The sequence below is a fragment of the Sylvia atricapilla genome, chromosome 4 (genome assembly GCF_009819655.1).
Source record: "Sylvia atricapilla isolate bSylAtr1 chromosome 4, bSylAtr1.pri, whole genome shotgun sequence".
In the NCBI taxonomy this organism is placed as follows: domain Eukaryota; kingdom Metazoa; phylum Chordata; class Aves; order Passeriformes; family Sylviidae; genus Sylvia; species Sylvia atricapilla.
In genome coordinates, this window is record NC_089143.1 from 322,907 (window position 1) to 349,710 (window position 26,804).

At 46.4% G+C, this 26,804-nt stretch overlaps 1 protein-coding gene across 1 annotated transcript in view; it reads right to left on the reverse strand.

The window, feature by feature from the left end:
- Positions 1 to 960: 960 nt before the first annotated feature.
- Positions 961 to 26,804, reverse strand: part of LOC136359862 (glycerophosphocholine cholinephosphodiesterase ENPP6-like) — a 28,165-nt gene continuing 2,321 nt past the window's right edge. Inside the window, exons 2-8 of the mRNA XM_066316767.1 lie at positions 18,790 to 18,969; positions 14,379 to 14,490; positions 9,746 to 9,887; positions 8,681 to 8,860; positions 6,228 to 6,365; positions 2,144 to 2,267; positions 961 to 1,181 (exon numbers count right to left, since the gene is read on the reverse strand). Coding sequence (XP_066172864.1) covers positions 961 to 1,181; positions 2,144 to 2,267; positions 6,228 to 6,365; positions 8,681 to 8,860; positions 9,746 to 9,887; positions 14,379 to 14,490; positions 18,790 to 18,969 — 1,097 coding nt within the window. The remainder of the gene's footprint in view (positions 1,182 to 2,143; positions 2,268 to 6,227; positions 6,366 to 8,680; positions 8,861 to 9,745; positions 9,888 to 14,378; positions 14,491 to 18,789; positions 18,970 to 26,804) is intronic.

The following is a 26,804-nucleotide window of genomic DNA, read 5'->3' on the forward strand; positions in this document are numbered from 1 at the left end:
TGGAAATAATCACCAGGGCTAGCTGGGAGGGTGGGAGGTCTCTCAGGGTACACCTCTCTGCAGAACAAAGCCAAATGTGCCGGTCACCAGACAGAGGCAGAGCAAAAGCTGGTGGAGGAGCAGTGTGTCGAGAAACCTCCAGAAATGCAGTTGGGTACAAAACATCAGAATGCGATCAGATGGTGTTACCTTCACCAGGAAGAGCAGAGAGGCTGTTAAATGCCAGGCTCCCTCATCCCACATTCTCCTGACCCTTGTGTGTCCAGATGTTTTTCCGTTTTCCCGCTGGCTTTGAAGGGGAGGATTTCTGCCACGTTCCCCTTCCCCAGCCCTGCCTTCCTCTGTGGTCCCTGAGGAAAGCCTGGCCCTGGAAATGGGCAGAGCCGGGTGGAAATGGTGGTGAAAATGAAGAAGGAAAAGCTGAGAGAAGTGGGATGCTCTGGGTGCCCTCCTGCTAAGGCAGCTCTACCAGCACTGTGGTCCCTCAGCAGAGCTCTGGGCTCTTTGGGGGCTGTGTCTGCACAGACAGGGCTGGGCTTGCACTGTGAGGAGATGGGGCTCTGCTGCTGGTGGAGCTGCAGGACGAACCCAGCTAATTGCAAGGAGCTTGGCCTCCACTCCTGAGCTCCTCAGTGAGAGATGCTGGGCTGAGGTGTCTTTGATGCTCAGAGGGCTCCATGTGCACCCACCAGAAAACCTTGTGGATAGAGAGGATTCTGCTCTCCCTGCCAGCGCTGTAAACCTAGGTGAGTGACACCATTGTCCCTGGCTCTGTTTGGAGCAGCACAAAACCTGGCTGCATGTTAAACCCGTTGTAAATGCAGGATGGGTCAGATTCACGCCTGGTGGAGCGCAGCGGAGGAGTGGGGGCAGCGCTCTATTAATGAAACTATTATTCAAATGAAGAACAAGAACAGTCAGAGAAGGCCGGAGCTGCTGGTGACAGTGGCACTGTCCGGGTCACAGCAGGATGTGGGTGGCGCACAGGGAGAGCAGAGCTGGCAGCAGGACACAGGAGCTGCAGAGGGGCAGAGGGGCCCCGGGGGCCGTGTTCTGGAGCATGCACTCCACCCTGGACCAGGAGCCGTTGTTGGGCTGTGCCTGCACCCCTGCCAGCCTGCACAGAATGTTGTAAATGTCCACGGATCTGATGGGAGGCGCCCGGTAGTTGGATCGGAAATCTGCAGCAAAAGAGAGGAGTTGGCATCAGCTTGGGGCTCAGCCCCTGAACGTGGGATGCTCTGGGGCCAGGGCTCCTTTGCCTTCTGGGGACTGCACCCACCAGGCTGCGATGTGGCATGCTGTATGGTTTACAACAGCTCAGCAAAAAACTGTTTTAAACAATTTTATTAATTCTTTTTACTTCTAGACCAATTTTATTCTAAAACCTAAAAAAAAGCCCTGAATTTTTAAGTACAGGAGCTACTTGACTGTATGTGCTTGATATATGCAATAGCCTGACGTGATTGTAATGCACATTGTGCTTCCACTCCTGTCTGCAGCTGCAGCCTGGTGCTCTGGGTAAAGGGCCTGATGAAGTGGAAGCTAGGGGGTTGTGTCTGCCATCAGACAGGGGGTGAGGTGTGCTGCAGCCTTCCCAAAGTGTCCTGCTGTAGTGAGCCTGACCCCCTAACAAAAGCAGGATTCATGTGTTTCTGATAGAATTGAAAGTTTAGGCCAAAATGTCAGAAAACAGGGCAAAGAGATAGTAACTGCACCAGGACATCAGAGAGAGGCTGACCAAATCCCTTCACATCCCCCTGCCCTGTTTCTTCAGCTGTAAAACAGATGCAGTGCAACAAACCCTCGATAATGAGGAAATCCTGCCATCTATTTGTAATTATTTTGTGTTGCAGAGTGCTGCATCAGGGTCCTGACGTGCCAGGGGCTGCAGGGCTGAGGACCATGGGGCTGCAGGGGTGAGGACCATGGGGCTGCAGGGGTGAGGACCATGGGGCTGAGGGCCATGGGGCTGCAGGGCTGAGGACCATGGGGCTGCAGGGGTGAGGGCCCTGGGGCTGCAGGGGTGAGGGCCATGGGGATGAAGACCCTGGGGCTGCAGGGGTGAGGACCATGGGGCTGCAGGGGTGAGGACCCTGGGGCTGCAGGGATGAGGTGGAGCACCAGGGATGCAGCACTGTACCTGGTCCATACGCGAGGAAGAAGCCTCTCATGTCCATGAGCTCGTTGTCGTAGCCGTGCCAGCCGTTCTGCCAGGCCTCCTTCCTCCCCGTGCCATTCTCCCAGTAGGGCAGCTTGTCCCTGCTCTGGGGGACAGCAGCAGGGTCTGGTTAGTGCCTGCTGGCCCTGGCCATTGTCCCCCCGTGCTGGGCCACCCCGGCAGGTCCCCACACTGCCCAGGAGCTCATCCCAGGGGCTGACCCTGGGTCTGCTCAGTGAGTGACCACCTCCCAGCTGGAGGGGGAGGACAGCTCCTCTGGATTTCTCCCCCAAATTTCTCCTCTGGATTTCTGCCCCAAACACAAGGTACAACAGTCACATGTCAGAGGTGAAGGTGCTGTCTCTCCTGCCATGCCTGCAGCACCATGTGAAAACCATCCTGCCTTGCTGATTCTGCCCCACACACCACTGACACCCCCGAAAAATAAGTCATTTTTTGCTCCATTTGACTAGTCAGCCTAACAATACAAATATCACCCCTACTAGATATTTTCTAATTGTTTTTTCTTCTCCCAACTTGTTTTTAAACAAATGAGGCTTGTTCCAGGGAACACTGGCTCTGGCCTGAGACCATCCCACTTTCTGTGGCCTGGACTCTGTTTTATTTCCTTGCTCAGTGGATCTATGCTTTATTAATTTGTCATTATAAATCTCGTTCTTCCTAGCCCATATTGCACTTAAGATGTGCTTTTAAATTCCTTCCTCACTTTCTCCTGCCTCGAGTTAGCAGCTCTTACCTACAGCAGTGCCAAATCAGGCCCCAGGGGCTGATCAAAATGCCAACAAAACCAAAACCACCCTGCCCATGAGTTTCTCCTGCCCCATGCTCCTTAGGGATAGCAGCAGACAGACTCCACATCACCCCAAAACTATGGCAGCAATTTCACTTGAACAAAGAACATCAACTGCCAGTTCATCAGAGCCACGACATTAATTTCTCTGATAATTACAGAGAAGGAGCTGCACAGCCCTCCAGAGTGTCCAGGTCTGCCCTTCACACTCAGGCACAGGACAGAAGATGCCCCCAAAAGTTTCCCACGTTCCCACTTTGGGCAAATGGTGCTACAGCTCCTGCAGATGGGGAAGTAGATTAATTGAGGATCCCTTTCCTTTTATAAACATTTGTTTTGCATGATTTTGTATGATTTTTGTCTTATTCCTTGAGAAAATTGACTGTGCACTGAGGACAGCAGTAGTGATGGCTGAGGGGTGTAGCTCTTCCAGCTATTTTCCAGGGTAACCCCAGTTTCTTCAGATGTAACAGTTGGCAGATGTACCAGATAATTCCAGAATACTACAGAAGGGGTCAGGTTGGAAGCGATCACAGTGGATCATCTGGTCCAACCTCCCTGCTCAAGCAGGGTTGTCCTAGATCACATTGCACAGGATTGCATCCAGACAGTTCTTGTGCATTTTCAGTGAGAGTGACTCCACAGCTCCTCTGGGTAATCTATTCCAGATTAAATCAAACTATTTTAGCTATCAAATTTCATTTCTTGACCATCTATTTCCCTGCTCAGAGCAAACCAAGGAGAAGACAGACTTCTCTTCCTACCACAGCACCTCCTTGTGCTGTATCTTCCTGTGGTTCCTGGGGGTTAAGTGTGCTGCTTGCCATCAGGTATCCTGCAGAGCATTTGCCAGCATCAGCTCCAGACAAGTGAATTCCCATTAAATTTGCAGTGGTTCTTTGGCAGCACCATGACACTGCCATACCTACAGCCCTCCATGGGCACAGCAGATGTCCTGGACACAGCTGCTTCCCAGAAATATCGAATGCAGGAGGAGGTGGTGTGCTTTCCATACATCAGGAGACACCCACTCACAACAGAGTGTGCAAAGGGACAGTCATTTCCTTCATTTCTGGTGCCAGCTGAGTCAGAAAACACACTACTGACTTCCATAGCTGCAGCTGAGGTGAGAGCTCCTGGAATGGCCCCACCAACAGCTGGAGGGACAGGGCTGTGCAAACATCCCAGCTCTGCCCTTCTGGAGCACCAGGGACTGCCTCACAGCAAACCCCACCGACCCCAGGGGCTCCTTGTGCCCCCAGGACACTGGCAGCACACTAATGTGCCTGCCTGGCAGCGCCAAAGGGGAGCAAGACCTCGTCTGAGGTGTGATTGTTGATGCTCAGACTCAGCCTGGGCTGGCAATCCTGGCCCAAGGTGGAGCAGATGTGTCTGACACTGCAGACACTGCACTCTTCCCTGCGTGTACCTTTAGGAAATGTGCTGCAATTGATCCCCAGAGGCTGGGAGAACACACTGGGGTGAGCCTGCAGCCCTGAGCACTAACACCACGGCTGCACAGGACAGCAGCTGGGGCTCTTGGGCCCAGAGCATGGGCACCACTCACTCGTGTGAAGGGAACACGGTGACAGGAGCAGATCAGGTTTGGTACAGCACGAAATCCCTCCTCATCCTGCTTTGACCAAAACGCAGGTGGGGTTTAGTTCCTGTGCTCCAGGAAGAGGAAAACAACTTTCCAGATGCAGCCTCTTTGTCTCTTTAAAGAACCACCACCACCAAAATCTCCTTTTTCAAACAGCTTTTAGCTCTCCACTAGAAACAGAGAGTTAAAAAACCCTGCGAGCGTGACAGGGAAGAGCTGCACATCCTCTCTTCAGTGGTTTGGGCAGGAGGTGTAATAGAAGGCTCAATCATTTCTTTAAAAATATGACAGGAAACTTTCATTTTCATATCCCATTCACAGATAATGAAAGTGTACAGAAGAGAAGGAAAATCTGACAGCATTAATGAGGGGACATTCTTGAAAATCAGAAACAATGGGAAGGAATGGGCAGAGAGACAGAAGTAATTATCATAGCAGCAGTGTTTGCTGCACTGTTATTAAGGTTTGTCAGAGTTTCAATGATTTTTAAATGCTTTTTTATTTTCTACAGACTATGTAAAAATGTTCTGTTGTGGACTTTTGTACGAAAGAGTTTAGTTGTAATTTTTAAAAATAATTTTGGAAAAATGTTTCAGATCTCTACTCTACCTGTCTAAATCTTAACTCTGGCTTTTGTTGGGTTTTTTTTAAATCAGAAATGTGGTGCTCACCCAGCTGTATTCCAAAGCCATCAGATTCTTTTAGAGGTGCGTTTTTATTCAGCTGTAGAAACTATTGTGCTAAGTTCAGGTTGGCTGGTGAGAAATGTGGTAGTGTGGACTGTCCTGAGCAAAGCCTGGTGAGCAGGTGGCTCTGAAGGCCAGGAAGGAAGATGCTCAGCTGAGTTACAGTCACCTGCAAGGCCACAAAGGGCACTCACTGTGCTGGGACATGAGGGAAATGAGGACTTCTTGGTTCTGTTATCAGCTTACAGATTAATATATGACCTTGGGCAAACCACTTAATACCTCTGCTGGGTTTACCTCCTTAGAAGATTCACAGTTTTCTCACCCTCTGGGCTGTGCTGAGCTGCGATTAATATCTGTAATTTAAAGGTGCCCGGTAGTGGCAAAAGCACAAAGTAAAGATGACAATTTATAGTAAGAAAATAACTTATGAAAAAATGTCTCCATGTCTGGGTTGTCTGCTTTACAAGTTCCCAGGTGCTCAGTGTGTGCACTGGGGGTCTCTGAGGAGTAAATCTCCAGTCTGAGCCTCTGGAGGCTGCTGGGCTCAGGAGAAGTGGGGCATTTCTAGGACAGGGTGATGGCAGGAAAGGCAGGCAGAAGGAAAAGCTGCCACAAGGTGCTGCTGAAGGGAGGGATAACAGGGACTTAAAAAGGAAACACTCTTTTTGTGCCTGAAATGAGGGTAGATGGCAGGGGGAAGAAAATGTGAAATGAAGGTAGATAGCAGGGGGAAGAAGAATGTGAAACAGAAGAACTAGTTCTTTATGACAACAGAATAAAAAGAGGCATTTTGACTATTTAACTGTCTGCCTTTAGGATAGCTGCAATACCTTTAAGTTCTTTTAAGCACACAGCAGAATCTGACATTAGTTTTGCAGTTGGCTCACTGACTTTAACTCAATGATCAGCAATATATTGCACCTTTTCACACTCTTGTCAAAGTATTTTGCTTCTGTACTTTACCTCTACTATGAACCATCCTTCTTCAGCCACAAGAGTTAGTGGAGACACAAATTTCCCTTTTTTGTAGAAAAACCTGTTTGGAATATCCTCTATGTTATAAACATCCATGTGTTCCACAGCTTTCAATTTTTGATATATCTGCAAAACAAATGAATGTTAGGACACCACATGGCTGTGAAGATCATAAATACACTCATGGGTACATGAAAACACCTGAATCTGCAAAATGGCTAATCCCCTGCGATGGCTAATCATCAGTGCATTTAAACCAGGACTTTGCCTGTCCAAAGATCGTGGCTGGACAAAACCAGCTCATGTGGTTTAGGAGATCCTGAAAACTCAGATCATAAACACATGGGAAAACATGAATTGATGTATTATGTGTATTTGTAACACACACATTCACAAATGTATAGATGTGGATCTGCAGGAACAGACAGGAGAAGGCACACCTCAGAGGAGGCAGTGAGTGAAATGCTGAGACACTTAAGGCACTCTGTGGACTGTGTACAGATGTGGAAAAGCAACATCACCTTTAGCATCTGCCACTCCTTCCCTCTTTGTGCCCTTGAGTGGAGAATGGATGTCACCTCACCTGCCTTTCCTGCACTTTCCCAGGTCAATCCCTACTAGGAACTGATAGTGCTCAGTTATCTGCTCTGTTAGTTATCTGATGTGAGATTAATTAGCCAAAGCCTGCAGCTTGGAATCTGCACAATGCCATGCAAGTGGTTTATTAATATTAATCATACTGTCTGGAATATAACCACACAAATGTCATTACACCCCAAATTATTCAGAAAATAGGTCCTAAATGCCTGAAAAAGATGTTCATATGCCAAAGAGAAGGCAGCTGTTGGAGTTTCCAGACTCTGTATTGTTCTTTAACAAGTTAAACAGAAACAATCTTCAGGAATAAGTAACTCAGTTCTTCAAAGGGTGAAAGGTTCTTCATCAGCCTTTCAGCTAAGTCACCCTTGTGTGCATGTGTGTGCCACATGTGTGCACTGATGTGCAGTGACCATAAGGACAGCTCCAGGCTGAGATGACACAACTCCTCCCACCATGACCAGTGCTAGAGAGGGGTCACCAGTACTCCTGGTGCTTTGAAATGGGGTAATTCTCAGAGATGATAACCACTGTATTAAAATACACTCCAGTTCACAAACATAGCTCTTTAAAATTCACTAGAAATAAAGAATCTAGCTATTGGGAAACTGAAAAACAACTTTATTTTGCTTAAAAAGCAGCTCTCCAGTAAGAAATCCTAAAAAGAAATGAAGGAATGAAACAAAACTATAGTATAAGGCCTGGTACTTTTTTCTTAGAAACATTAGGAATATTGAAATACTGTGCTGTTAGAAATACTGGGCTGTTTAAGGAGAGAGGCATGTGCTGAAGAGCTCTGTGGGATGAAGCCCATGGCTGGGTGAAGTTGCAGCTTGCCCATTTTCAGGTCTGCCCCACAGACCCAGGGAGCTCTGGGTTAAGCACATCAGTGCTCTGATCCCCTGTGAGGCACTGGCAAGTGAAATGCTCATGCACGCCTCTGAGGAAACTTCCAGTTCTGGCACTGATTTGAAATGTTCACAACGTCACAGACACAATTCCTGAGGAGACCATTTGGGTGCAAAGATCAGCAAATACTATCTTTTTTTGAATTGCTCAGGCTACAGTATAAATTGTAAGAAAAAATATAATGTAGGAACCAGAACTATTTGCCTGGGGAACAACTTGCTCATTTTGTACATCCACTCATCTATATTCTGAGGACAGCAGTATTGGCTTCTCATGCACAAGTTTCTGGTTAGACTATAATTCCTAATCTATTAGTCAGAGAAACTACATTTTCATTCTTTTCAAATTTTTTCAAATCTTTTCGCTATTGTTTTAATACATCCCTCAAACCCCTGAAGTTCTAGTGCTGAGCTTTTATGGCTGACTCAATCCAACATGCTTCATCAAAAATTCCTCCAAGGAAAATAATGTAAAAAAATATTTTTTGCTGTTCTGTTCTAATGGTGTTGGTTCCCCAGTGGGAGTTTACTGGAATATGAATGCCTGAGCCTGAATGAATATGAATATGAACCCGCTCCAGATCATTTGAAAATCCTAGCTAGAGTGTCACTATATTGACTAATATAGACAAAACCCTAAAAGTGCATTTTGAGCTACAATCTTTTAGCTATTTATCAGAAGTTAATAGGGGTGGGGTTCTAAAGCAGGTGTCCTTGCCAACAGTGGAAATTCATGCTTTTTAATTGCCTGGTGTGACTTTCCTTCAGAAACCAGCACCACAGGGGTGTCACAGGATCCAAGTGACTCCTGATAAGAGCTGATCTTTGCACACATCTCTGAGTGTGGGATTTGGATGTCAAGAGAAAATGGAAGACACAATTGGCATAAAAACTGAGGGAACATGAAATGGAGAGGTGCAATGAGGCTGTACTCACCTCTGCATGCTTCTCTGGAGCTGGCCACAGGCTGACAACAGGACCTCGGTCCTTCATCTGTATGGTGTCACTCATATTGATATAGTTTTTCAGCTCGATGACTTTGTCTGCCCAAGAGATGTCTGTCATCCCATGATCAGAGAAGAGGAGGACATTGAGATCATTCTGAAGGCCTTTTCTCTGTGTAGAAAGTGCAGGACAACTTTTAGGGCCGTGTAAGGGCTTTGCACTGTCTGTGCCAGCTGGAAAATACAAATCACCTTTTGACCCCCAGTGGTTCAGTGGAGTTTAACCAGAAGGATCACACCCACGAATATCCTGCAGTGTGCTTTTGCCACCACTCATGATGGTAGACACCCACTTTTACTTGCTGCTCTGGAGGAGTCTGAGAGGTCAGCACCAGTTTTCCCAAAACAAGTCCAGGCAACGATTTTGCTATGATGCAACTTTTGGAAGCGTGTTTCTCTTTCCCTCTCAAATATGAGCATTAACACCAGGGCTTTTAATATTTAGTGAAATTGAAGATACATCTACCTCTCTTCACTCAAACACATAAAAACTCCAACATGCATTTATCATTGTCAGAAATATTAATGGCGTTGCCATTTATCCAAAAGATTTTCTTGCTGCAAAATAATTCTGATAGTGCTTTTCTAAAACCAAGTCTGAAGTACAGAGTTCTGAATGCTGTCATAAAAACCACTATAAAAGTTAATTGTCTGATTCCACAAACCTCAGGAAACACACGGTTTTCATTCCTTTGCCTACCATAAAGATCAGCTGGTAACACAAGTCATAAACAGAGCAATGAGGATATTGGTTTGTGGTTCCCTGGGGCTGCTGGTGTGAGTCCACCAGGAGGGTCATAATGCCATCAGTGAAAAGAATAATGAGGGTAATGGTGCCGTGATTCCACAGGATCTCAGTAGCCTGTTTCTCAGGAAATAAAAATTTACAGCCCCTGCATTCAGTGACAGGCATTAAACAGGCTCTCAGCCTATTCAGAGACCAGTGTTAAAGCCTCTCCCAAAGACACACGGGAGCTGGGTTTGTGGGTGCACTCACCTTGATGAGTGAGATCATGTTGCTGAGGGCTTTGTCCACCTCCCTGAGGGCGTCCCTGCGCTGCTGGGACCAGGGGCCATGGTGGTGGCCCTCCACGTCGATGCGCTCGTGGTACACCGCGGCCATCTCAGCGCTGTCATTGCTGCGTTGGTTTGTCACCGTCGGCGGGGGAAATGCCACAATCGATACCATTGATCAACAAGGCTCAGGTTATTGGAAAAGGTCACACAATATACAGCACACCTAACAAGATCATGCATATTGCTAAAAGTGAGCTGACTATTGGTTATCTGAGAAAAGCGCTAACTGATTCCCACCTCTGCGTTCCTGTGGTTAGCTGTTCTCCAAACTTCTGCTTTCTCATTCTGTTTCTCATCCAGCTACCCTCAAGGCTGCAGGGCCTCTGTCTCTATAGAGATCAGGGCAGACCATGCCTCCTGATGTTTAATGCAGCTGCAGGTTGTTTATGTGACCTCTGGCAGCTGTAGCCATCTCCTACAGGTTGGGACAGGGCAGCGAGTGAGGGGCTGATACACCTGATACACCTGGACACTGCCTGGTGTTGTCTTCACCAGCACATAGAGCCACAGAAGCCCGTTTCCTGCTCCCAGCCGGTGCTGTCCCATCACCTATTGCACTGCTGGGCTCATTACTCACAGCCAGAGCCTCCTGAGTTTGCCTGAGGCTTCCCTCAGAGGCAGCAGGTGGAAGCTGCCATGTGCCAGCACAGGCTGGCCTGTTCCAGCCTCTTTGAATGAGGAAGGCAGCTTCCCCTTTAATAACAAAGACATTCTGATTTCCGTGCTGAATGCCCCATTAAAAGGATTATGGGAGTTACCAGTCAAGTGTGCTTTAATTAAAGTTTGGCACTTCTGGCTTTCTCCTCTGTGAGGTCTTACAAACCACGGAGTTCAGCTCAGGATGTGCTCTGCCTTACAAAAGACTGAGCACTGTGAGCTGGGATGAGATTTTAGAAAGGGGTTTTATCCAGGAACATGAGCAAGGGAAACTAAAGTAATCTCAAAATTGCACAAGTTCAGCTGATCACATTTTCTGCACTGATTGCTCTCAGCCTAATTAGTGGGGATAGCACACACATCAGGGCTTACTTTCATTTTCATGACCACTTTCCTGTTCACTCTAAATCTCCCTGAGAGAAGTTGTGTGGATAAAATCACAAGCCTATACCCATGAGGCTCAAACCCAGTGTTTTTGTGTTGTATTTAATTTATTGCAGAACACGCCATCCATATGAGGTGTGCTCATCCATTCCAAGGTCCTGATGGAAAGACTCGTTAGTCCAGCATCTCTAATTAAAGACACTGGGTGTTCTGGTGTAATGAGTGGGACAGAAGAGGCAAAGTCAGAGGTGAGTGAATGAATTAGGGTCTGCCATTTGCATTCCTCAATTTGCAGAAGGCCTCAGAGCAGCAGTCCTGTGAGGAGTTGGAAGTGTCTGCTGTGGTGGGAATTTCTCCACTGCTGGCCCTGCAGAACAGTGTGGTTTCTCATTCTTCAAGATTTTAAAATAATTTAAATGAAGCAGCCCTCCCCTCTCCCTAGTTTCATTTTAAGCATTACTTTCCATCTGTATTAGACATAAATTATTTTCTAAAATTAAACCCTGTAATTTCTCTATTTTATACACAGTCACTGAACCTACTGAAATAGTTACCTTCTGCTGCAGTGCCTGTTTATGAGCTAATTTAATTAATTTATGTCTTCTCACCTGTTAGTAATGATCATTTTGATCAAGATAGAAGCTAAGAAAGAGATTTAGTGCTTAAAACAAGAGATCTCATTTAGGCTGTGCTGAGACTTCTCAGTGAGGGCTCAGTACTCTAAGGAAGAATATTGAATTTCTTCAATGAGACAAGCTCCAGTAATGCAGCATGCTTAGGAGTTTGCAGAATTTGGTACAGCACATCTGGAGTTTGACTTTGTTTCCGTTTTTGCCTGTTTCTGCATGGAAAAAGAAGGAGTTTCTAAGTTTTCTAAGAAAACCCTTATCGTGGCTTATATGGGAGAAGTATTCTGTCTTTCTGTTAGTCCTGTCTTCTTCCATCACCAGTAACTTTCCAAATAAATGACTCAGAAAAGATTGCTGAAGAAAGTTGGACAGCACTGATGGCAATACCAAAAGGTGTTTTATATTCTTCCAGCACACTTTGCAGGTACGATAAAGACTTCATGGCACCTCTACAGGAAGGTTGGTACATTACAACAGCCCTTAGGTTAGTTGTTGAAAAGATGCAGGGGAGGTTTTAGTTTCACTTGCCAAAACAAGATGCTCGACTTTGTTTTGAATATTCTTGGTCCAAACAGTGGTCCTGAAGCCCCTGTTTAAAGAGACTGGAGAATGCTGCTGAAGGATGAGTTCCTTTGGTTGCAAGACAAGCTCAGTGGCACTTCTCCACCCTGGAGTCCCTGCGAGGTTTGCTAATGGTGGGAGCCCAAGTGCAGTTCCCAAGTGCAGTTCCCTAAGTACAATCCCTGCCATTAGGGCTTCTGCTCCAGGCACTGCCCTTGCCACGGGCTGTTTGCTCACAAATAGCTAAGGACAGTCTCAGCCTGATGGGCTTTTCCAATCATCTGGGTGTGGAAAGGAAACACTGCATTTGCCAGCCTTTGAGCAGCTTCAAAAGTCAAAAGCACTTGCAAAAGATACGGATGACAAGCTCAAGACTCTTCTACTCAGAGATGTTAAATCCTGCTAAATGATTATGCCTACAATAAAAGTATTTCTTCTTATGGGCTGGCTCAGCAGCATGGAACTGTTTCTCCTAAACCTTAAAGAAATAAACAAAGAGGATGAATTAGAGAAAGAATAAGGAAAACCTACTTTGTTTCTAATCTGTTCGTTCTCTTCCTTCCCTTCTTACTCCAAGTCCCTGCAGTATTTACACCCAAGCCTGATTGTTAATCTTATCTCAGTTAATGCCTTTTTCCTCTTTCCTGCCTTGCTGGAGACAGGGCACTTAGTTTAAAGAGAAAGAATTTGGGAAGAAATTCACCAGGGATTGTGTGTAAACAGACACCAGAGACAGGACCTCTGCAGTGTTGGGATGATCTGTAGGATTTGGGCATTTCATAAGACTGTAGCTGTTATTTATGGCAGACATCTTCGTGGTAGAGATCTGTGCTTTCCTTGAAATCACCAGCTTTCACCTCTTGCAGTTGTTCCACCAACACTGTTGTGTTCCTTTCCTTTTCCTCTGCAGACAGCAGCAGGCAGCCTTGTGGCTTGGCCTGAGTTAGCTATTGAAACTCTCTAGCTGCCCAAAATAACAGCTCGAAGGGCTGATACTTTTAGCAGTTTGTGCCTCATTTTTAACCATGTTCACAATCACAGAGCTGAAAACCAGCTCCGAGCAGCCTTATACACTGTGCTTCACAGAAACCAGGCAAGGAGCTTTAAGTATATCTTGACCCATCCCAAAGTGATACCAGACCAAAAAGCTTTCCACAGTAATTCTAGGGTTCCACCAGAAGTCAGAGCTGATGTCTGCATTACAACTTCCATTCCCTTTTTTATTCACTGAATTAAAAGCGTTGCAAACACTCCAGAAAGCCTCCTATGGCACACATGGATTCCTCATGTCACATGCAGGTAACTTACTTTAAATCTAAGCGAAATAATTTCAGGATAAAACCCCTCACATGGTCTCAGACACCTTCTGTCTACAAACAACACTTATTTGTGAGCACCTATGCAGCACGACCCAGTGTGCAACTGGGAGCAGCATCCCCAGAAATGTTCTCATCATTTTGGAGCCTTTATTTCAAGGACAATCAACACTCAGCACCTGAATACAAAACCTTGTGGATTCAAATTGCTATGGCAGTTGCAAATATTAAAGTAGGAGGGTTTCCTAGGTTTGGATTAATTATGGCACCAACAAGGTTTTTAAAGAAGGAGCTAATTATGCCCAAGGTAAGGCTTTGGTTCTGGATGTGGTGGTGCAATTTTTCCTGATTTTACAGCCTGTGTGCAATTGTCTCTTGTAAATGTTTCAATGAGAGATGGTGGAACTTTAAGGCTAAGTCAGAAGATTACTTTTTTTCTAGGAGCTGCCTGAGAGATGGATTCCCATCAGTTGGATTACATGGTTATTGTAGGTCCCTTCCTACTGAACTCTTCTATTCTACTCTATTCTACACTCATATCTGCACAAAATGAGTACCCTCTCCAAAGACATTTTGTTTGAGGTGTTCTAAAATGAAGAAAAAGCCAAAGCATCTGTATTATAAGCAAGTGACTGGAGCTGAATTTCCGAATTCCCTCTCTAAATACCAGCATTTCAAGGCCTGTTCTCGCTGGTCAGTGAAAAGACACGCACAGGCTCATCCTAAAGTTGTCCGAAAGAGCAAATTAGAAGAAGCAGTAAGTCAGGATGTAGGCTCCTTGTTGCAGCCTCCACAGGCACAGAGGAGCACATCCTTCCTGCACTCCCAATGTAAGGGCCCATTCCTGCTGCTGTGTTGTTTCTGTGTCATACTCTAAGGCAGCCCTCATCCTCCCACCTGGAAGCCCACCCCGAAAAGCTCCCTGATGGTAAACCCAAAGAGCTGGATTTGTTTTACTCATGTCCCAGAGGCAGGGAACTGCCCAGCCCAAGCCCTGGAGACGTACCAGAGGGACTCGAGGGCGTCGCTGATGGCGTCGGCGAAGTTTCTGTCCGTGGGGACACTGAAATACTCCCGGCAGTAACTTGGTCTGACCCCCAGGATCTCCACCTCGCAACCTGCAACCAAGGAAATGTGGTGAGCTGTGCCATTTCTCCCTGCTCAGGGGCCCCACGCCTGGGTGTCCGAGCTCAGGTGTGTAAATCCTCCGTGGCATCACCTGCCCGGTGCCCTCCCTGCAGGGAACCAAGGGAAAAGGGGACAGGGGTTGGTTTGACAAATGCTTGTGGCAAGCTGTACATTGGCCTCTTTGATTTCCCTCTCTAAGAGGAAGGTCTCTGCGTGACCTCCCCGTGATAAGTGCTGGATTCCCTCACGGCAGACCATTTCCACCTAAAGCTTGTTTGTACTGTAATTTCTGTGGCCACGCAGCCCCATTTCCAGGCTCCCAACACAATAGACACAGACATTGTCCTCTGGAAGTTCAGCAAATCCTTCCCATTAGACACGCTGTATCTGACATTGCAATATCCTCCATAAACTGTGTTTTATTATGTGATACTGGCTCTCCACTATTATATATGTTTCCCAGGGGGTCTTATTAAAACAGCGTAAACCAATTTACTCTCTTGATAACTTGCAGCTTTTCTTGCAAAATAAAGTCTGTTTTGTGGCCTGAAAATTTATGGCAACAAATCCTACAGGAGAACATGGCCCTGAACACAGAAAGACATGTTTTTGTGAGGTTCCTTTGCCCTTTTGCTCTCCAGTTACTATGCTGCTGAATAATATTAATATTTACAAGAAGTCTGCTTCCAGAAACACTGGATTAATGCAAATTATCATTCCAGAGCCCCAGAGTCCTCCCATCACAGTTAGGTGAGTCTGGCTCAAGATTGTCTCCAAAACCAGGCAAGAAGTTAGGAAAGCATTTGGAAAAGTGTTAGAAATGTTTTGTGTTTTACTTCAGGTGGCTGACTGCTCATAGCCAGTGACTAATATGAGCATTTTGCCTCTTTTCTCTTCAGATACTGACATCAGATTGCAATTTTCTCAAATAACATTCCTCAGAATTACTCATGAGATAATTTTAACTGGGAGCATTAACCTCTTGGGGATCTGGGATATTTTAGTTGCTGAGATATTTTTGCTATTTCTAGACTGTCAAGTGATGAGCGTGACGTAAAAGACTACAGGGTAGCAACAATTAGAAATCATTTTGGCCATGAAATAGTGGTCTTCAGTTGTGCAGCTTATTGACAGTACCACTGGAAATTCAAGATGTTTAGACAGCAAAAGCTTTTTTTTTTTTTCTTTTTTTTTTTTCCTCTGTGATGAATCGAACTTAAATTAGGTTAAATTAGGGTTTTTATTGTTAAGGCCTGTTACAAGTCCAAAATACAGGCCATGAAGACCCTTTAATGTTTTACTTTTATTTTGGTAGAGGCCAGGATAGATGGTAAGTTTTCTCCTTTAGACATTATGGGAAAGGAAATTTAAACAGATTTGGAGCCAGCCCAAGGGAATACTAAGGTTTTTTTTGGTTAAACTACAAACAGTTAAGCTGTATTTATTAAGATGTAATGCTAGATACCTTTGCATAGTTTTGTGTGATACTAAACCTTTATTTAAAGTCCTGAACTCCTGGAGCAGGAATAAGGACTTCTTTCAGAGTGATATATAGGCCCCTCTTTATCTATCTGACATGGAGACCTGAATCTCTGCCAGCTTTAAATTACATTTCTAAACATTTATTTAACAGTTGGACACTTCACTGTCATAACAGAAGATTTTGAGAACTTTCCAGACTAGCTGGATGGTCTGCTAAACATTGTGTTTAAATGGCAAAAGTTGAGTTTAGAGTATTTTTTTCTTACCCAATCCGTCTCTCGTTTCAATGTTTAGAGAATTGTCACTGCACTTCAGCTGAAGTAGTTGCACAAGCTGCTGGAAAACGAAGGAGCTTGAGCATCTGGGGTGATGGCCCTCTGCTTTGGCAGAAGTGATGTTTGAGACCCCTGGCATGGTGTAGTTTGGTGAGAATCCTGGGAATTTAACCCTGAGGATCAGCACTGCGGCATTTCCAAAGTGTTCCTGCTATGGCTCACTGATCCTGTTTGTCTGCACTGCTGGCTAAAGGGAAAAGAGCATCTTCCAGAACAAAGTGTGGGGAACTTGGCCACATATTGCAGCTCCTATTCAGAATTTCCCCAGCTTTTCCTGTTTGGATCTTTATCATAGCTGCAAGAGTCATTACTAAGCAGCAGTGTATGTTCAGGCTGGACAGCTAATCACTGATGGCAGATCATATGGACTGCAGATGCCTGTGGGACCTCTACTCACCTTGGTTAGTAAAGCTTGGGGTTTATTTTCATTTTGTTGATATCGCTGCCCATTCAAATGGCTTGTTGAGAATTTAAGCTTTAAAATGCTAGATCTAGGATTTTTAGAAAGGGTTTTGTCCTCGCTATGGAACAAGATAATGGTTAAAAAAAATCATATAGGGAAAATGTAACAAGTGCTGTTGCATTTGGAGTGACTTCTGTTCACCCCAGTGATACCTGGAATCCTGCAGCCCAACAGCCTTGCATTTTGGTTCAGTATTTCCACATTCCACTCCCCTTCCTGTGCCTAACCCTGTATGGCCAATGTGTCCTCTGAGACCACGAGTACCCCTCAAATAAACGTGCTTCAGCTGGTGCTGAACTGAAGCCCTGATGACTTTGCCAAAGTTCAGCCATCACAGATAAATAATCAGGGGCCAACAGAGGAACATGTCACAGTCCACAGCTAAAATGCCAGATCCATGCAAAAATTTCCTCAGTGTGTCATCAGAGAGCTCAGTGCACACACTTGGGAGCGTAGGCACTGGGAAAAGAGGATCTCTTTTGTTCCTTGCAATTTTCAGCTGGAAATAGCAGGCAGAGTGAGGAGTACACATGTGTGTACATGTGTGTACAGGGACACATGTATACACACCTCCTGTGTTCTCTCCCTGGGAAACACTGCTCAAATGGTGACCAAGGAGCTAGCTAAAGTCCAAAGGCACTTCATGGAAAGTGATACTGGGATTTTTTTGGATTTCAGCAGCTCTCTGTAGGCTGTTACATCTATCCAGTGCGTAATTATACCTACTGAGAGCAATTACAATAGTAGTTAAAGATGAATAGTCTACTGAAAGAGATATTTTTGTAAGTTTTTAAAAGAATTCCTACATTCTTGCATAATTTCTATATCCCACTATATAGATGGGATATATAGATCCCTTGAGACATCTTCAGTAGGGAGCAAGATGTTTTCAGGGCTGATGCAAACCCTTTGACTGCCTCTGAGGCCATAAGGCAATATTGTCCCCCTCAGATCCTTTTGCCCTTCAGTACTGCAGGAACCCTCTGGATGGCTTTCCAATGGTTTTTATCTTGGTTTGCTCTCTCTTCCCGTTCCTTAGAATGGTCCTTTGTGCCAGGACCCCGTTGGCCACGTGGTGAGGAAGGGCTGTGGCCGGGCACACGTCACTGGGGTGCAGAGACAGGCTGGCCAGCAGCCCATGGCATGAGTCAGCTGCCCCTGCCCTGCTGGCACTGGCTGGACTCCACAGCTCCTCCAGCAGCTCTCTGCCCCTCCAGCCTGGGCTGCCACATCGAGATCTGCAGACTGCTTAGGGGAGGTGGCAGCCAGAAGATTAAAAAGTTGAGAATCTGAGTGCTGTGCAAGGGATTTGGTCTGGCTGCTCAGCTAGAACATCTGTTTCTATGTGAGTCCCTAAATGTTTAGCCTAAGGGGTTACAATACTCCTGTTTGTTAAAAAGGACTCATTATTACACATCCCCAACCATTCCAGTGGTGCAATATCTAACAAACGAGGAACAGAAAGGCCAAGGCCCTCCAAATGAATGGCTCAGACTCACAGCAACCGGGAGCACAGATGAATTAACAATGAGGACGACCAGAGGACAAGGATGCTTTGCTTTTGGCTGGATTTTCTTGTCCCCACAGAGCAGATCGTCTTCAGCTCTCAGCTACTAATTTCCAAATTAAAACCAAAGAAGCACTGGGGGAGGATGGTCACTGTTTAACTTTGGACAATGAACCATTCATGGAGCAAGAGCTCAGCACAGCAGAAGTTACAGGTGGCCAAGAGGAACAAGCAGCTGATGAAGGAGGGAATGCTCCTCAAGCCAGCACCCTCCTGAAGCTGGCATTCAGTGGAAAGCTGCCTCTAGTGACTCTTCAGTCTTCTCCTTTCTAAGCATCTGCAAATTATCATGACCAAAGAAAAGCTAACTCATTTCTATGTCTGGTTAGTAAAGCACACAAAATCCTTGTCTGTATTTCAGAACTGTGTTAGAGAGCCGTTCCTACAGCTGATGGAGTGCTCACATGTCAAGGTGCACTGTAGCCATTTTGCACATACTAACCTGGCCAGTAGTACATGGAAACATTCTTTTTGGCTTTCGTCATTGTGACCCAGAAAGGCTCTGATCCATTCCACCAGAGAGGCAGCAGGCTTTCTTTATTCACACCAATGTCAAAAGACACATTTAACTTCTGGTCCCACATGTAGTTTCCAGTCATCTGATGAACCTCGCAGTGGCGACCTTTGAGAGAGGAGAAAGAAGCAGCACAATCAGATTGGTGTTCCTCAGCAGAGGGATGCTGCCAGCACCACCACTGCTACTACTGGGTCATCCAGCAGATCAGCTGAAAAGCCTTGTCCTGAATTCTGGGATGTCTCACCTTGCAACCATTCATAAAATCCCGCTGACTCTCACCTTTCACTGAGGTGCTCCAGTTTGCTTAACCAAATCTCCCGGTTCAGACACCCAGAAGTCAGTCACTGAAGCTTGTCAGCGCCCTGTGTTCCCTCCACAATGGATGGATAAGGAGAGTCATGTTTAGAAAACAATTCATGCTGCCCTAAGACAGGCACCTCAGGTATCTGGAGGTGATAACACTCTCAATTATTGTTAGAGAAAGATGACAGCCTTTTCTCAGCTTCAGGCAGCCACCGTTTAGACAGCTGAGGGCAGAAGAAACAAACCTTGCACCCTGTGTCCTGGCCAACATTTGGAACCCAGCCCCACACACAGACTCAGCCCAAGGCCACAGGGACCAGGTTTGGCTGACACCTGGCCCCTTCTGCACCTGCCAGGGCTGAGGCATTTGAGGTACCAGCAGCACTCACGGCCAGAGGGCTGTGGGATTGAGGTACCAGCAGCACTCACGGCCAGAGGCTGTGGGAAGCCACCTGTGAACACAAGGTGACAAGAGCACAACCTAGAAACATAGAGCAAAGACTGAGAAACTTGCACTTATTCTTCCTTTATCCATAGGGCACGTGGTTTTTCTGGAAATAAGCAAAAACTAGGGAGAAAAAAGTAACATTTGTATGTTACTTTTATTTTCCATCATTGTTCACTTCTCTTTTTTTGTTGTTGCTGCAATGATCCTGCTTTGTTCTTGGTTGTGGACACAGGAACAATTTCATCAATGTTCAGGCCTCTTACTGTATCTGAGGGACCCTTGGGCAACTTCATAATGCAGATACTGGGAGATATCTTCTACTTCTTGTAATTGTCAGAAGAGAAGATGCTGTATTTTAATAATTATTCTGAAGATGAATTAACAGAAAAGGGAAAAGAAATGTAGGAATAAATTGTACTGGAAGTTCCTTATTTACATATCTTAAAAAGCAATGACTGAAGCATGTGATAGACACTGTCCTCATTAGCTGGTGAGTCATTTTATTGCAGGGATCCAGATAACAGGCTTTGATTATTCTGAGCCTGAGCATGGTGATCAGAACTGAAATAACCTTGGTATTCTTGTTCTGAAAAGATGCCACTTCAAGCAGAGGACTCTGTATGCTTTGGCTGCATGTGATCTTGAAATGGATTTTGAACTCTCCTTCCCTGCTATAAAGTATTTCAATTATGCAGAACATTTCCTCCTTCCCAGAGGAAAAATGTGGTCCCAGTTTGTGGCAGTCACTGCTTATCATACTAACCCCAACAGGTCCAGTGTAGGAGAACTGGTGGGTGGGATGGGCAGTAACCTGTTCTCTTCAGGCTACAAAGTGCTCTCTTTTCTGTACTTCTCATAAGAGACAGAAGGAAATCTCTATAGGGCATCAAAACACAGCCCTACAATTTACAGGACAACTGTAAACTGGACAACAGGACAACTCAGGACAACTCAGCTTCTTCAAGTCCATGTATTCCCAAGGATCTATCAACCTGACAAACTGCAGCAGTCGATTTGTGCCAGCCTGGGAAACTCAGAGGTCAGTGCTGGAGCTCTGTCAGTGGGAACCTACATATCAGGGATCTGTGTGATGTATGGTGTAGCCTTTATACAGAATCAGTGAGCTTTAGCTGCTGCTAACCACACAGGACTTAGGTCTGCTGTCTGTTTGTCCACTTTTTTAAGGAAGAGATTGGAGATTGTTCTTTGTATTATTGTTGAGAGGTTTAAATAACTGTTTGAACTAATACAGAGGGCAGTGTTCTGTTCTCCACATTAGATCAGTTCAATTTTCTTTGGACTCCAAATCCTCTAGTAACTATTGAAAAAGAGGCCTGGAGGACTACAGTTTAGGACTTCTAAAGGACTAAAGGACTTCTTTGGACTCCAAATCCTGTATTAACTATTGAAAAAGAGGCCCAGAGGACTATAAGGCATCAGTGCTCATTGCAGACATGCCTGGTTCACAGGGGCAGAAAAGAAAACCAGGTGAGTAACAGACCAAAAGACTTGACCATTTAATGCCTACTTACCTGAGACCTGTGCCTCAGAAAGACCCTAGACCTTCTTGGAAGACATCAATAATCAACCAATTAATCTCTTCCTTGAGTTGCTCCTCCCAAAAATTGCCATCAGTAAACACTGTCCGAAAGTATGCCTGATGTCTAATTTATTTTTGACCTTTGTTAATCTTCAGCCATGGCTATTCTGAGCCTTGCTCACTAGATTGAAAAGCCCTGGAATAACTGACATTTTTGCCTCTGCCCCCTCCCCTGCAGGATACTCGTACACAGAATTAAGGCCATTTCTCAAGTTCCCTTTGAGTCACCTGTCCAACCCTTCTTCTTTCTGTCCTGTTTTCACTTGTTTTCTCCAGCTTAAGAAAATTACCTTTGGTGTGCTTCTTTTGAACATTTACAGAAATGCAACTTGGTGTTAGAGAGCCACCAAAACATTCCAAATTTATTATTTCTTCCATTACTGCAGCTTCCCTCTGTAATCAAACGTTATCTTAAAAGTTTCAAAAATAGAAACAGGGCAGAAAGTAACTTCAGCATACAGATGTCACTATTTAAACTCGCTGTACTGTAGTAAAGGTTACTCCTTCCTCAAGCAAGAGAGGAAAACAAAGAGGGTACAGTTCCCAAGAATATGATAACTGCTGTATCCTTGTGGAGGAGAGCCAGCCAAAGCATTTGCAAGTCTGCCTGCTACAGCTGCCTTGGACACTACACTTCACACAGCCTTTCTCTAAAGCACATTCCCGTGTCTCCAGGCACTTTTGTCAGCGTTCAAATGAATCTCCACAAAACAAAGACGGAATTAAAAAATCCAGCAGAAGGCAGCCCCTTGGCCACCCCCGGCAGCAGCACGGTGACACTGGGTGACACAGTGACACCGTGCTCTGGCTGCCTGTGACACCCAGACTCCAGAGAGCGAGCCCCTGGGGCATTTCCCATCCCTGCACTGGGCAAACCAGACTGGGCAGAGCCCACGGTGAGGATTCCCCAGTGCAGCAAAGGCACCAGGAGCTGATGGTGACAGCAGAACGGGCATTTAGCTGCGTGTGCTGGGCAATATTGTACACACACCTTGCCACTCTGGGGGGACTTGTCCTCCCGTGTCCCTCTGGGGTGTCCCCACGCTCCGGGAAGTGACAGGAGCTGGGGGCAGAGGCAGGCACAGGGATATACACTCTGGGGAACAGTTAGGCTCCTCCATGCACACAGCTTGCCTTGGGAAGTGCTCTGCTCGTGCTGCCTCCCATAAGGATGAAGAAGGCAGGGCTGAAAAGCCCCCAGCACTGTATCACACCCCTGTTCTGGAGCACACACAGTGGGTGCTGTGCCCAGGAACTGATGCCCTGCTCTGCTCTTCCCTGATGGGTGTCACCTGCTCTGCCTGGAAGAGAAAGACCACAGGGTAAAAACAAATCCATGAGCTAAATCCTGAGCAGCCTAGAGAATGACAGAGCTCATGAGGAGTCTGGGGGGACACTGACCTGGGCAAAGTGGCCTGCCATCTGCAGATCCCCAAGTGAAAACAGTTCTTGCATGGACAATTCATGGTCCAAAGTCATGCTGGCAAAGTCTTTCCAAGTTTTTATGACCTCTAATATCTGACAGAGCCAAAGCATGAACACCTGAGCCTGTATCAGGCAAAACTTTGGAATTCAGGTAGGATCACATCAAAAAGCACAGAAAAAAAAAAAAAATCTCTGCTATACACAGCATTATCTTTTTTCCCTAAAGGGGATTCATTCAGTAAGAGCCTGGAACTCTTAATTCAATGCTTTCCTCATGGGGCCAGGGCTGGGGTACACAAAAAGTGCTAATAAATCATCCAGCTGAGGTTTTGCAGATGCTTTCTTGCGTGGGCAGTCAGATCTTGTGTCCCTGAAGAGGCAGGACTCCGAGCTATTGTTGTCCTGAATTGTGGTGGGCTCAGGGATCACTCTGGGACCCCCAGAGCTGGGTGTGGATTGTGGGCACTGAAGCCCCAAGCACTGCACAGAACAATGGGCAAAGCTGCTGCCTGCACCATCAGACAGAGCATGAGCCTCTGGAAGTGACTCCAGCTCTGAGCTAAGGAATACTGGGATATGGGAACATCTACTCAGCTAACAGCTGGTAGCAGGTCCAGTAGCTGTGAGCTGTGAGACTGTAGCTAGTAAGAAGGAAAAAACTCTGTATTTCAATTTGTAGCATTGTGAACTTGTGTTTAAAAAACTTTTCTGTTCTACGTTTTAGAAATGTTTCCATTTTTCTAATAGGTAGAAAGCAAACACAGATTTTTGCAATATTTTGTGTGTGAAAGAGAAAAATCTTGACACTTGGCATTGCAGCCTTTCTGCATTTGGTGAGTAAACAAGTGAGAGGAAGAACTTGAAAATGAAAATCCTCCTGGTTCCCAGTATTTTTTCCAGCTGTTCTTGCTGGGATAGCACCCTTTCCCTGTCAGTTAACAGCATTACCACAGACTTACTCGTGCTATTTTGCTTCCCAACACGGAGTTGTAGAAATGGAAAGCTAATGAACCCAAGAAAAGGAGGAGACCTAATTTCAGAGCTGCATGTCACAAACAGAAGCTTTTCAATCTCTGCTAATGCTGGTATCTGTAGCTGTTTGAGAGGACCAAAGAGAAAAAAAAAATTTTCTCTTGTCACTCATGTGCACTGTGTCCTTTTGGATTTTTTTAAGCTTGGACAGTGAGGCAGAGGTAGCTTTAGTTAATATATAAGTAATAAACTTCCCTGTTGTACTCCTATCCTTCCGTTTTTTATACCTCAGAAAACATGCAGGTATCACACGGTTAAGAGCTTGCTTAACTGCAGAACAGAAGCTGTCAGCATCCTTTTCTGGACCAGCCTGGGGTCAGGATGCCATTAACTGTGGAGCAGAAAAAAGTCACCCACTGGGACCATCCCCAGGCTTCCTTCAGGTGCTGAGTGGAGGGAGCCTGGAGCTGCTGTGCTTTTGACAGGAAACCTCTGACAGAAAACAGTAAATGCAGCAGTGTGTGTGTGCAATCAGCCAGCTCCAGAGCAGGCCAGGGCTGGGAGCCCAAAGGGTGTTTTCTCCCAGAAAACACGGAATAAATGGGCTGCAGGGGACATTGATCTGCTGTGGTCAGGGGAGAACAGATGTAGAGTGTTTGTTAGACTTTGGCATCATCCACCAGAGCCCCTCAGCAGTTGAGTATGTCAGGAATGAGGAGTGGAGGGAAGACTGCTGAAACGTGGCAGATGGGTGAGATCTTCCGTCTGGCAGAGTGGACCTTGATGTCACCACCCTGGGACCTCTGCCATGTGTCCCATTCCCTGCTGTGGGGCAGAGGAGGTGATGGCACGTGTAGAGACAAGCTGCAGGGCTGAGAAAACATCACACACCGCCCCTGGATTTTAGACAAGTGCCAAACACATCAGCACTGCGCTGCAGCTGATCTGGGACCCCTCTGCCAAGGCCACAGCCCTCACTCTGGGTGCAGGAGACTGAGATGCCCTCTGCTCCACCCCTCAGGTTCAGGGGAGCTCACAGCCACTCTGCCGCTTGTTTAAGATCAAGTCCTGCCCGAAGGGGCCCAGGAGGCTCCGTGCTGGCTCCTCTCCATCAGTCCCCACCCATCTCTGCAGTCAGGGGCTCCCTTTCCTCCCACGGAGCCAAGTGAAATGCTGGCTGTGGGGCTGCACAGCTGGCCAGGCAGCTGGAGCATCCACACGGACACCTGCCAGGAAGGCTGCATTTCTAGTCACCACCTCGGAAAAGAAATCCTCGCTGGGTTTGTGTCTCAGATGTGACACTGTCCCTTCCTGTTTATGCTGATTTGAAATGTGAGGTGGCCCTGAGTGCTCTCAGCTGGGGCAGACCTCAGGAGCCCAGCAGCCCTCCCACACCCGCAGCTTGTCAGGAAAGGGAGACCCGAGGAGAGCAGGAGCAGCTTCTCTTGGCAGACAGGGCACAGAGGGCTCTGAAGCAGTCACTCCTGCTTGCACTGGTTTCAGGGAGACCTCAGACTTTCCACTGACCTTGGCATGAGAGCTCCCTGCTGATCCAGGCCACAGCAGGGAAAGGGAAATATTAAAAACTCCCCACAGGAACACAAGCCAAGGTGCCTTGTGGTCTTAATTCCTTCCTTTCCAAAACAAACTGCACATGGTATAATTAAGGGAGCCTTTTTGCATGGACTGATTTGGACTCTTTCTTCCCTCCTTTGCCAAGCCCACAAAGAGTGCTGCAAAAGCTCTGTCACAGCTGCAACATCTCCTTTTACCTAATTCTCCATTTCATGTTTTCCAGGGCAACAATTGCAATACTGTTAGTACACCACGGAGAGCAGGACACCAGCTAAAGCCACCTAAAACAAGTCTTTCTGCCGCTGTAGAGGCCAGTACTAAGAAACACGGCATAAAGGAGGTGTCTAGAGAACTCTGCTTTCAAAGAGCTGGATTTTAAGCTAGCACATCCTTGAATTACCTCACCCAGCACCAGGTTTTTGTAGCAAAACAGCTTCTCTGGTTGCCTGTCAGTGAGATCCCTTTGCAGCAGCCCTGCTCTGTTTGATGCTGCTTCAGGCAAACAGCAGGTCCTGGTGCCATGCCCTGGCTTGCAGCAGGACGAGCTCCATCCCAGAACCTCAGCTGGTGATTTTACATTTTTCTGTGCTCTGGTTTCTCGTAATTGTGGTGCAGGAAAGGAAAAGACCTCTAAGCAGCTCTGGGCTTTCTGTGTGACTCGGGGGACTCCAGCAAATATCCTCTCAGAGGTCAGCAGCAGCAGGAGGGGGACCATGAGGAGCTCTGCCAGAGCCCTGCAGCGCTGCATGACCACAAACAAGTCACCTCCCTCCCATGCTGCCCTTCCAAAATCCCTCCAGGGATTCCAAATCCTCCCTGCTGGTCCTGCTGTGTCAGTAGTCCACCAGCACCTCACCTCAGCAGAAAGGGGTGTCTTTGGTCCACAGCTGTGGTTACATCTCTTTGGCTCTGCCCTGAGCAGTGCTGGGGCTGATGCTGCAGACCCCCAAACCTCTGCAGGAGGTGGGTTCATGTCTGAGACTGACCTGCCCCAACAGGGACAGGGGATGAGGGGCAGAGCCCACTGTCCTCCAGAGCCACAGAAACCAGGAGAACTTCCCTCATTTAACAGCAACTCAACTGCTCTGGAGTCCTGCATGGATGTGGGGTGAAAGGCAGCAGGCAGAAGGGAAAGGCCTTGTCCACAAGAATGAATAGAGGCAAGACACACACAAACTACAACATTTTCTGTACGTGTTGTCCAAGACCTGGCAGCCATGAATGCTCCAGAGTGGATGTGGAGCCATAAGGCCTTGGGAATGAGCAGATACAGAAGGGACAGGAGCATTTATCAAAACAAAACCAAACCAAGCAAACAAAAAACCCAAAGTGAGATATAATGAACAAGCCAGGGGTGGGAATGTGCAATTTCTTAAACTGATTTAGCTGAAAGATGCCAATACACTACAAAGACAAATACGATGGTTTGGAAGTTATAATATGACTTTCTTAGCAGCTCCTGAAACAGCAGCGTAGGACAAGCCACAAAGAATAATTTGTTCGTGACTTCCCAGGAGAAATTGTGGCAGCATTTAACTACCAGACATCCCAGTGGCAAACAGAAGTAAAACCAGTTACAGCTGTGCCTGGCTGCAGCAGAGGGGACACAGGGCTGGT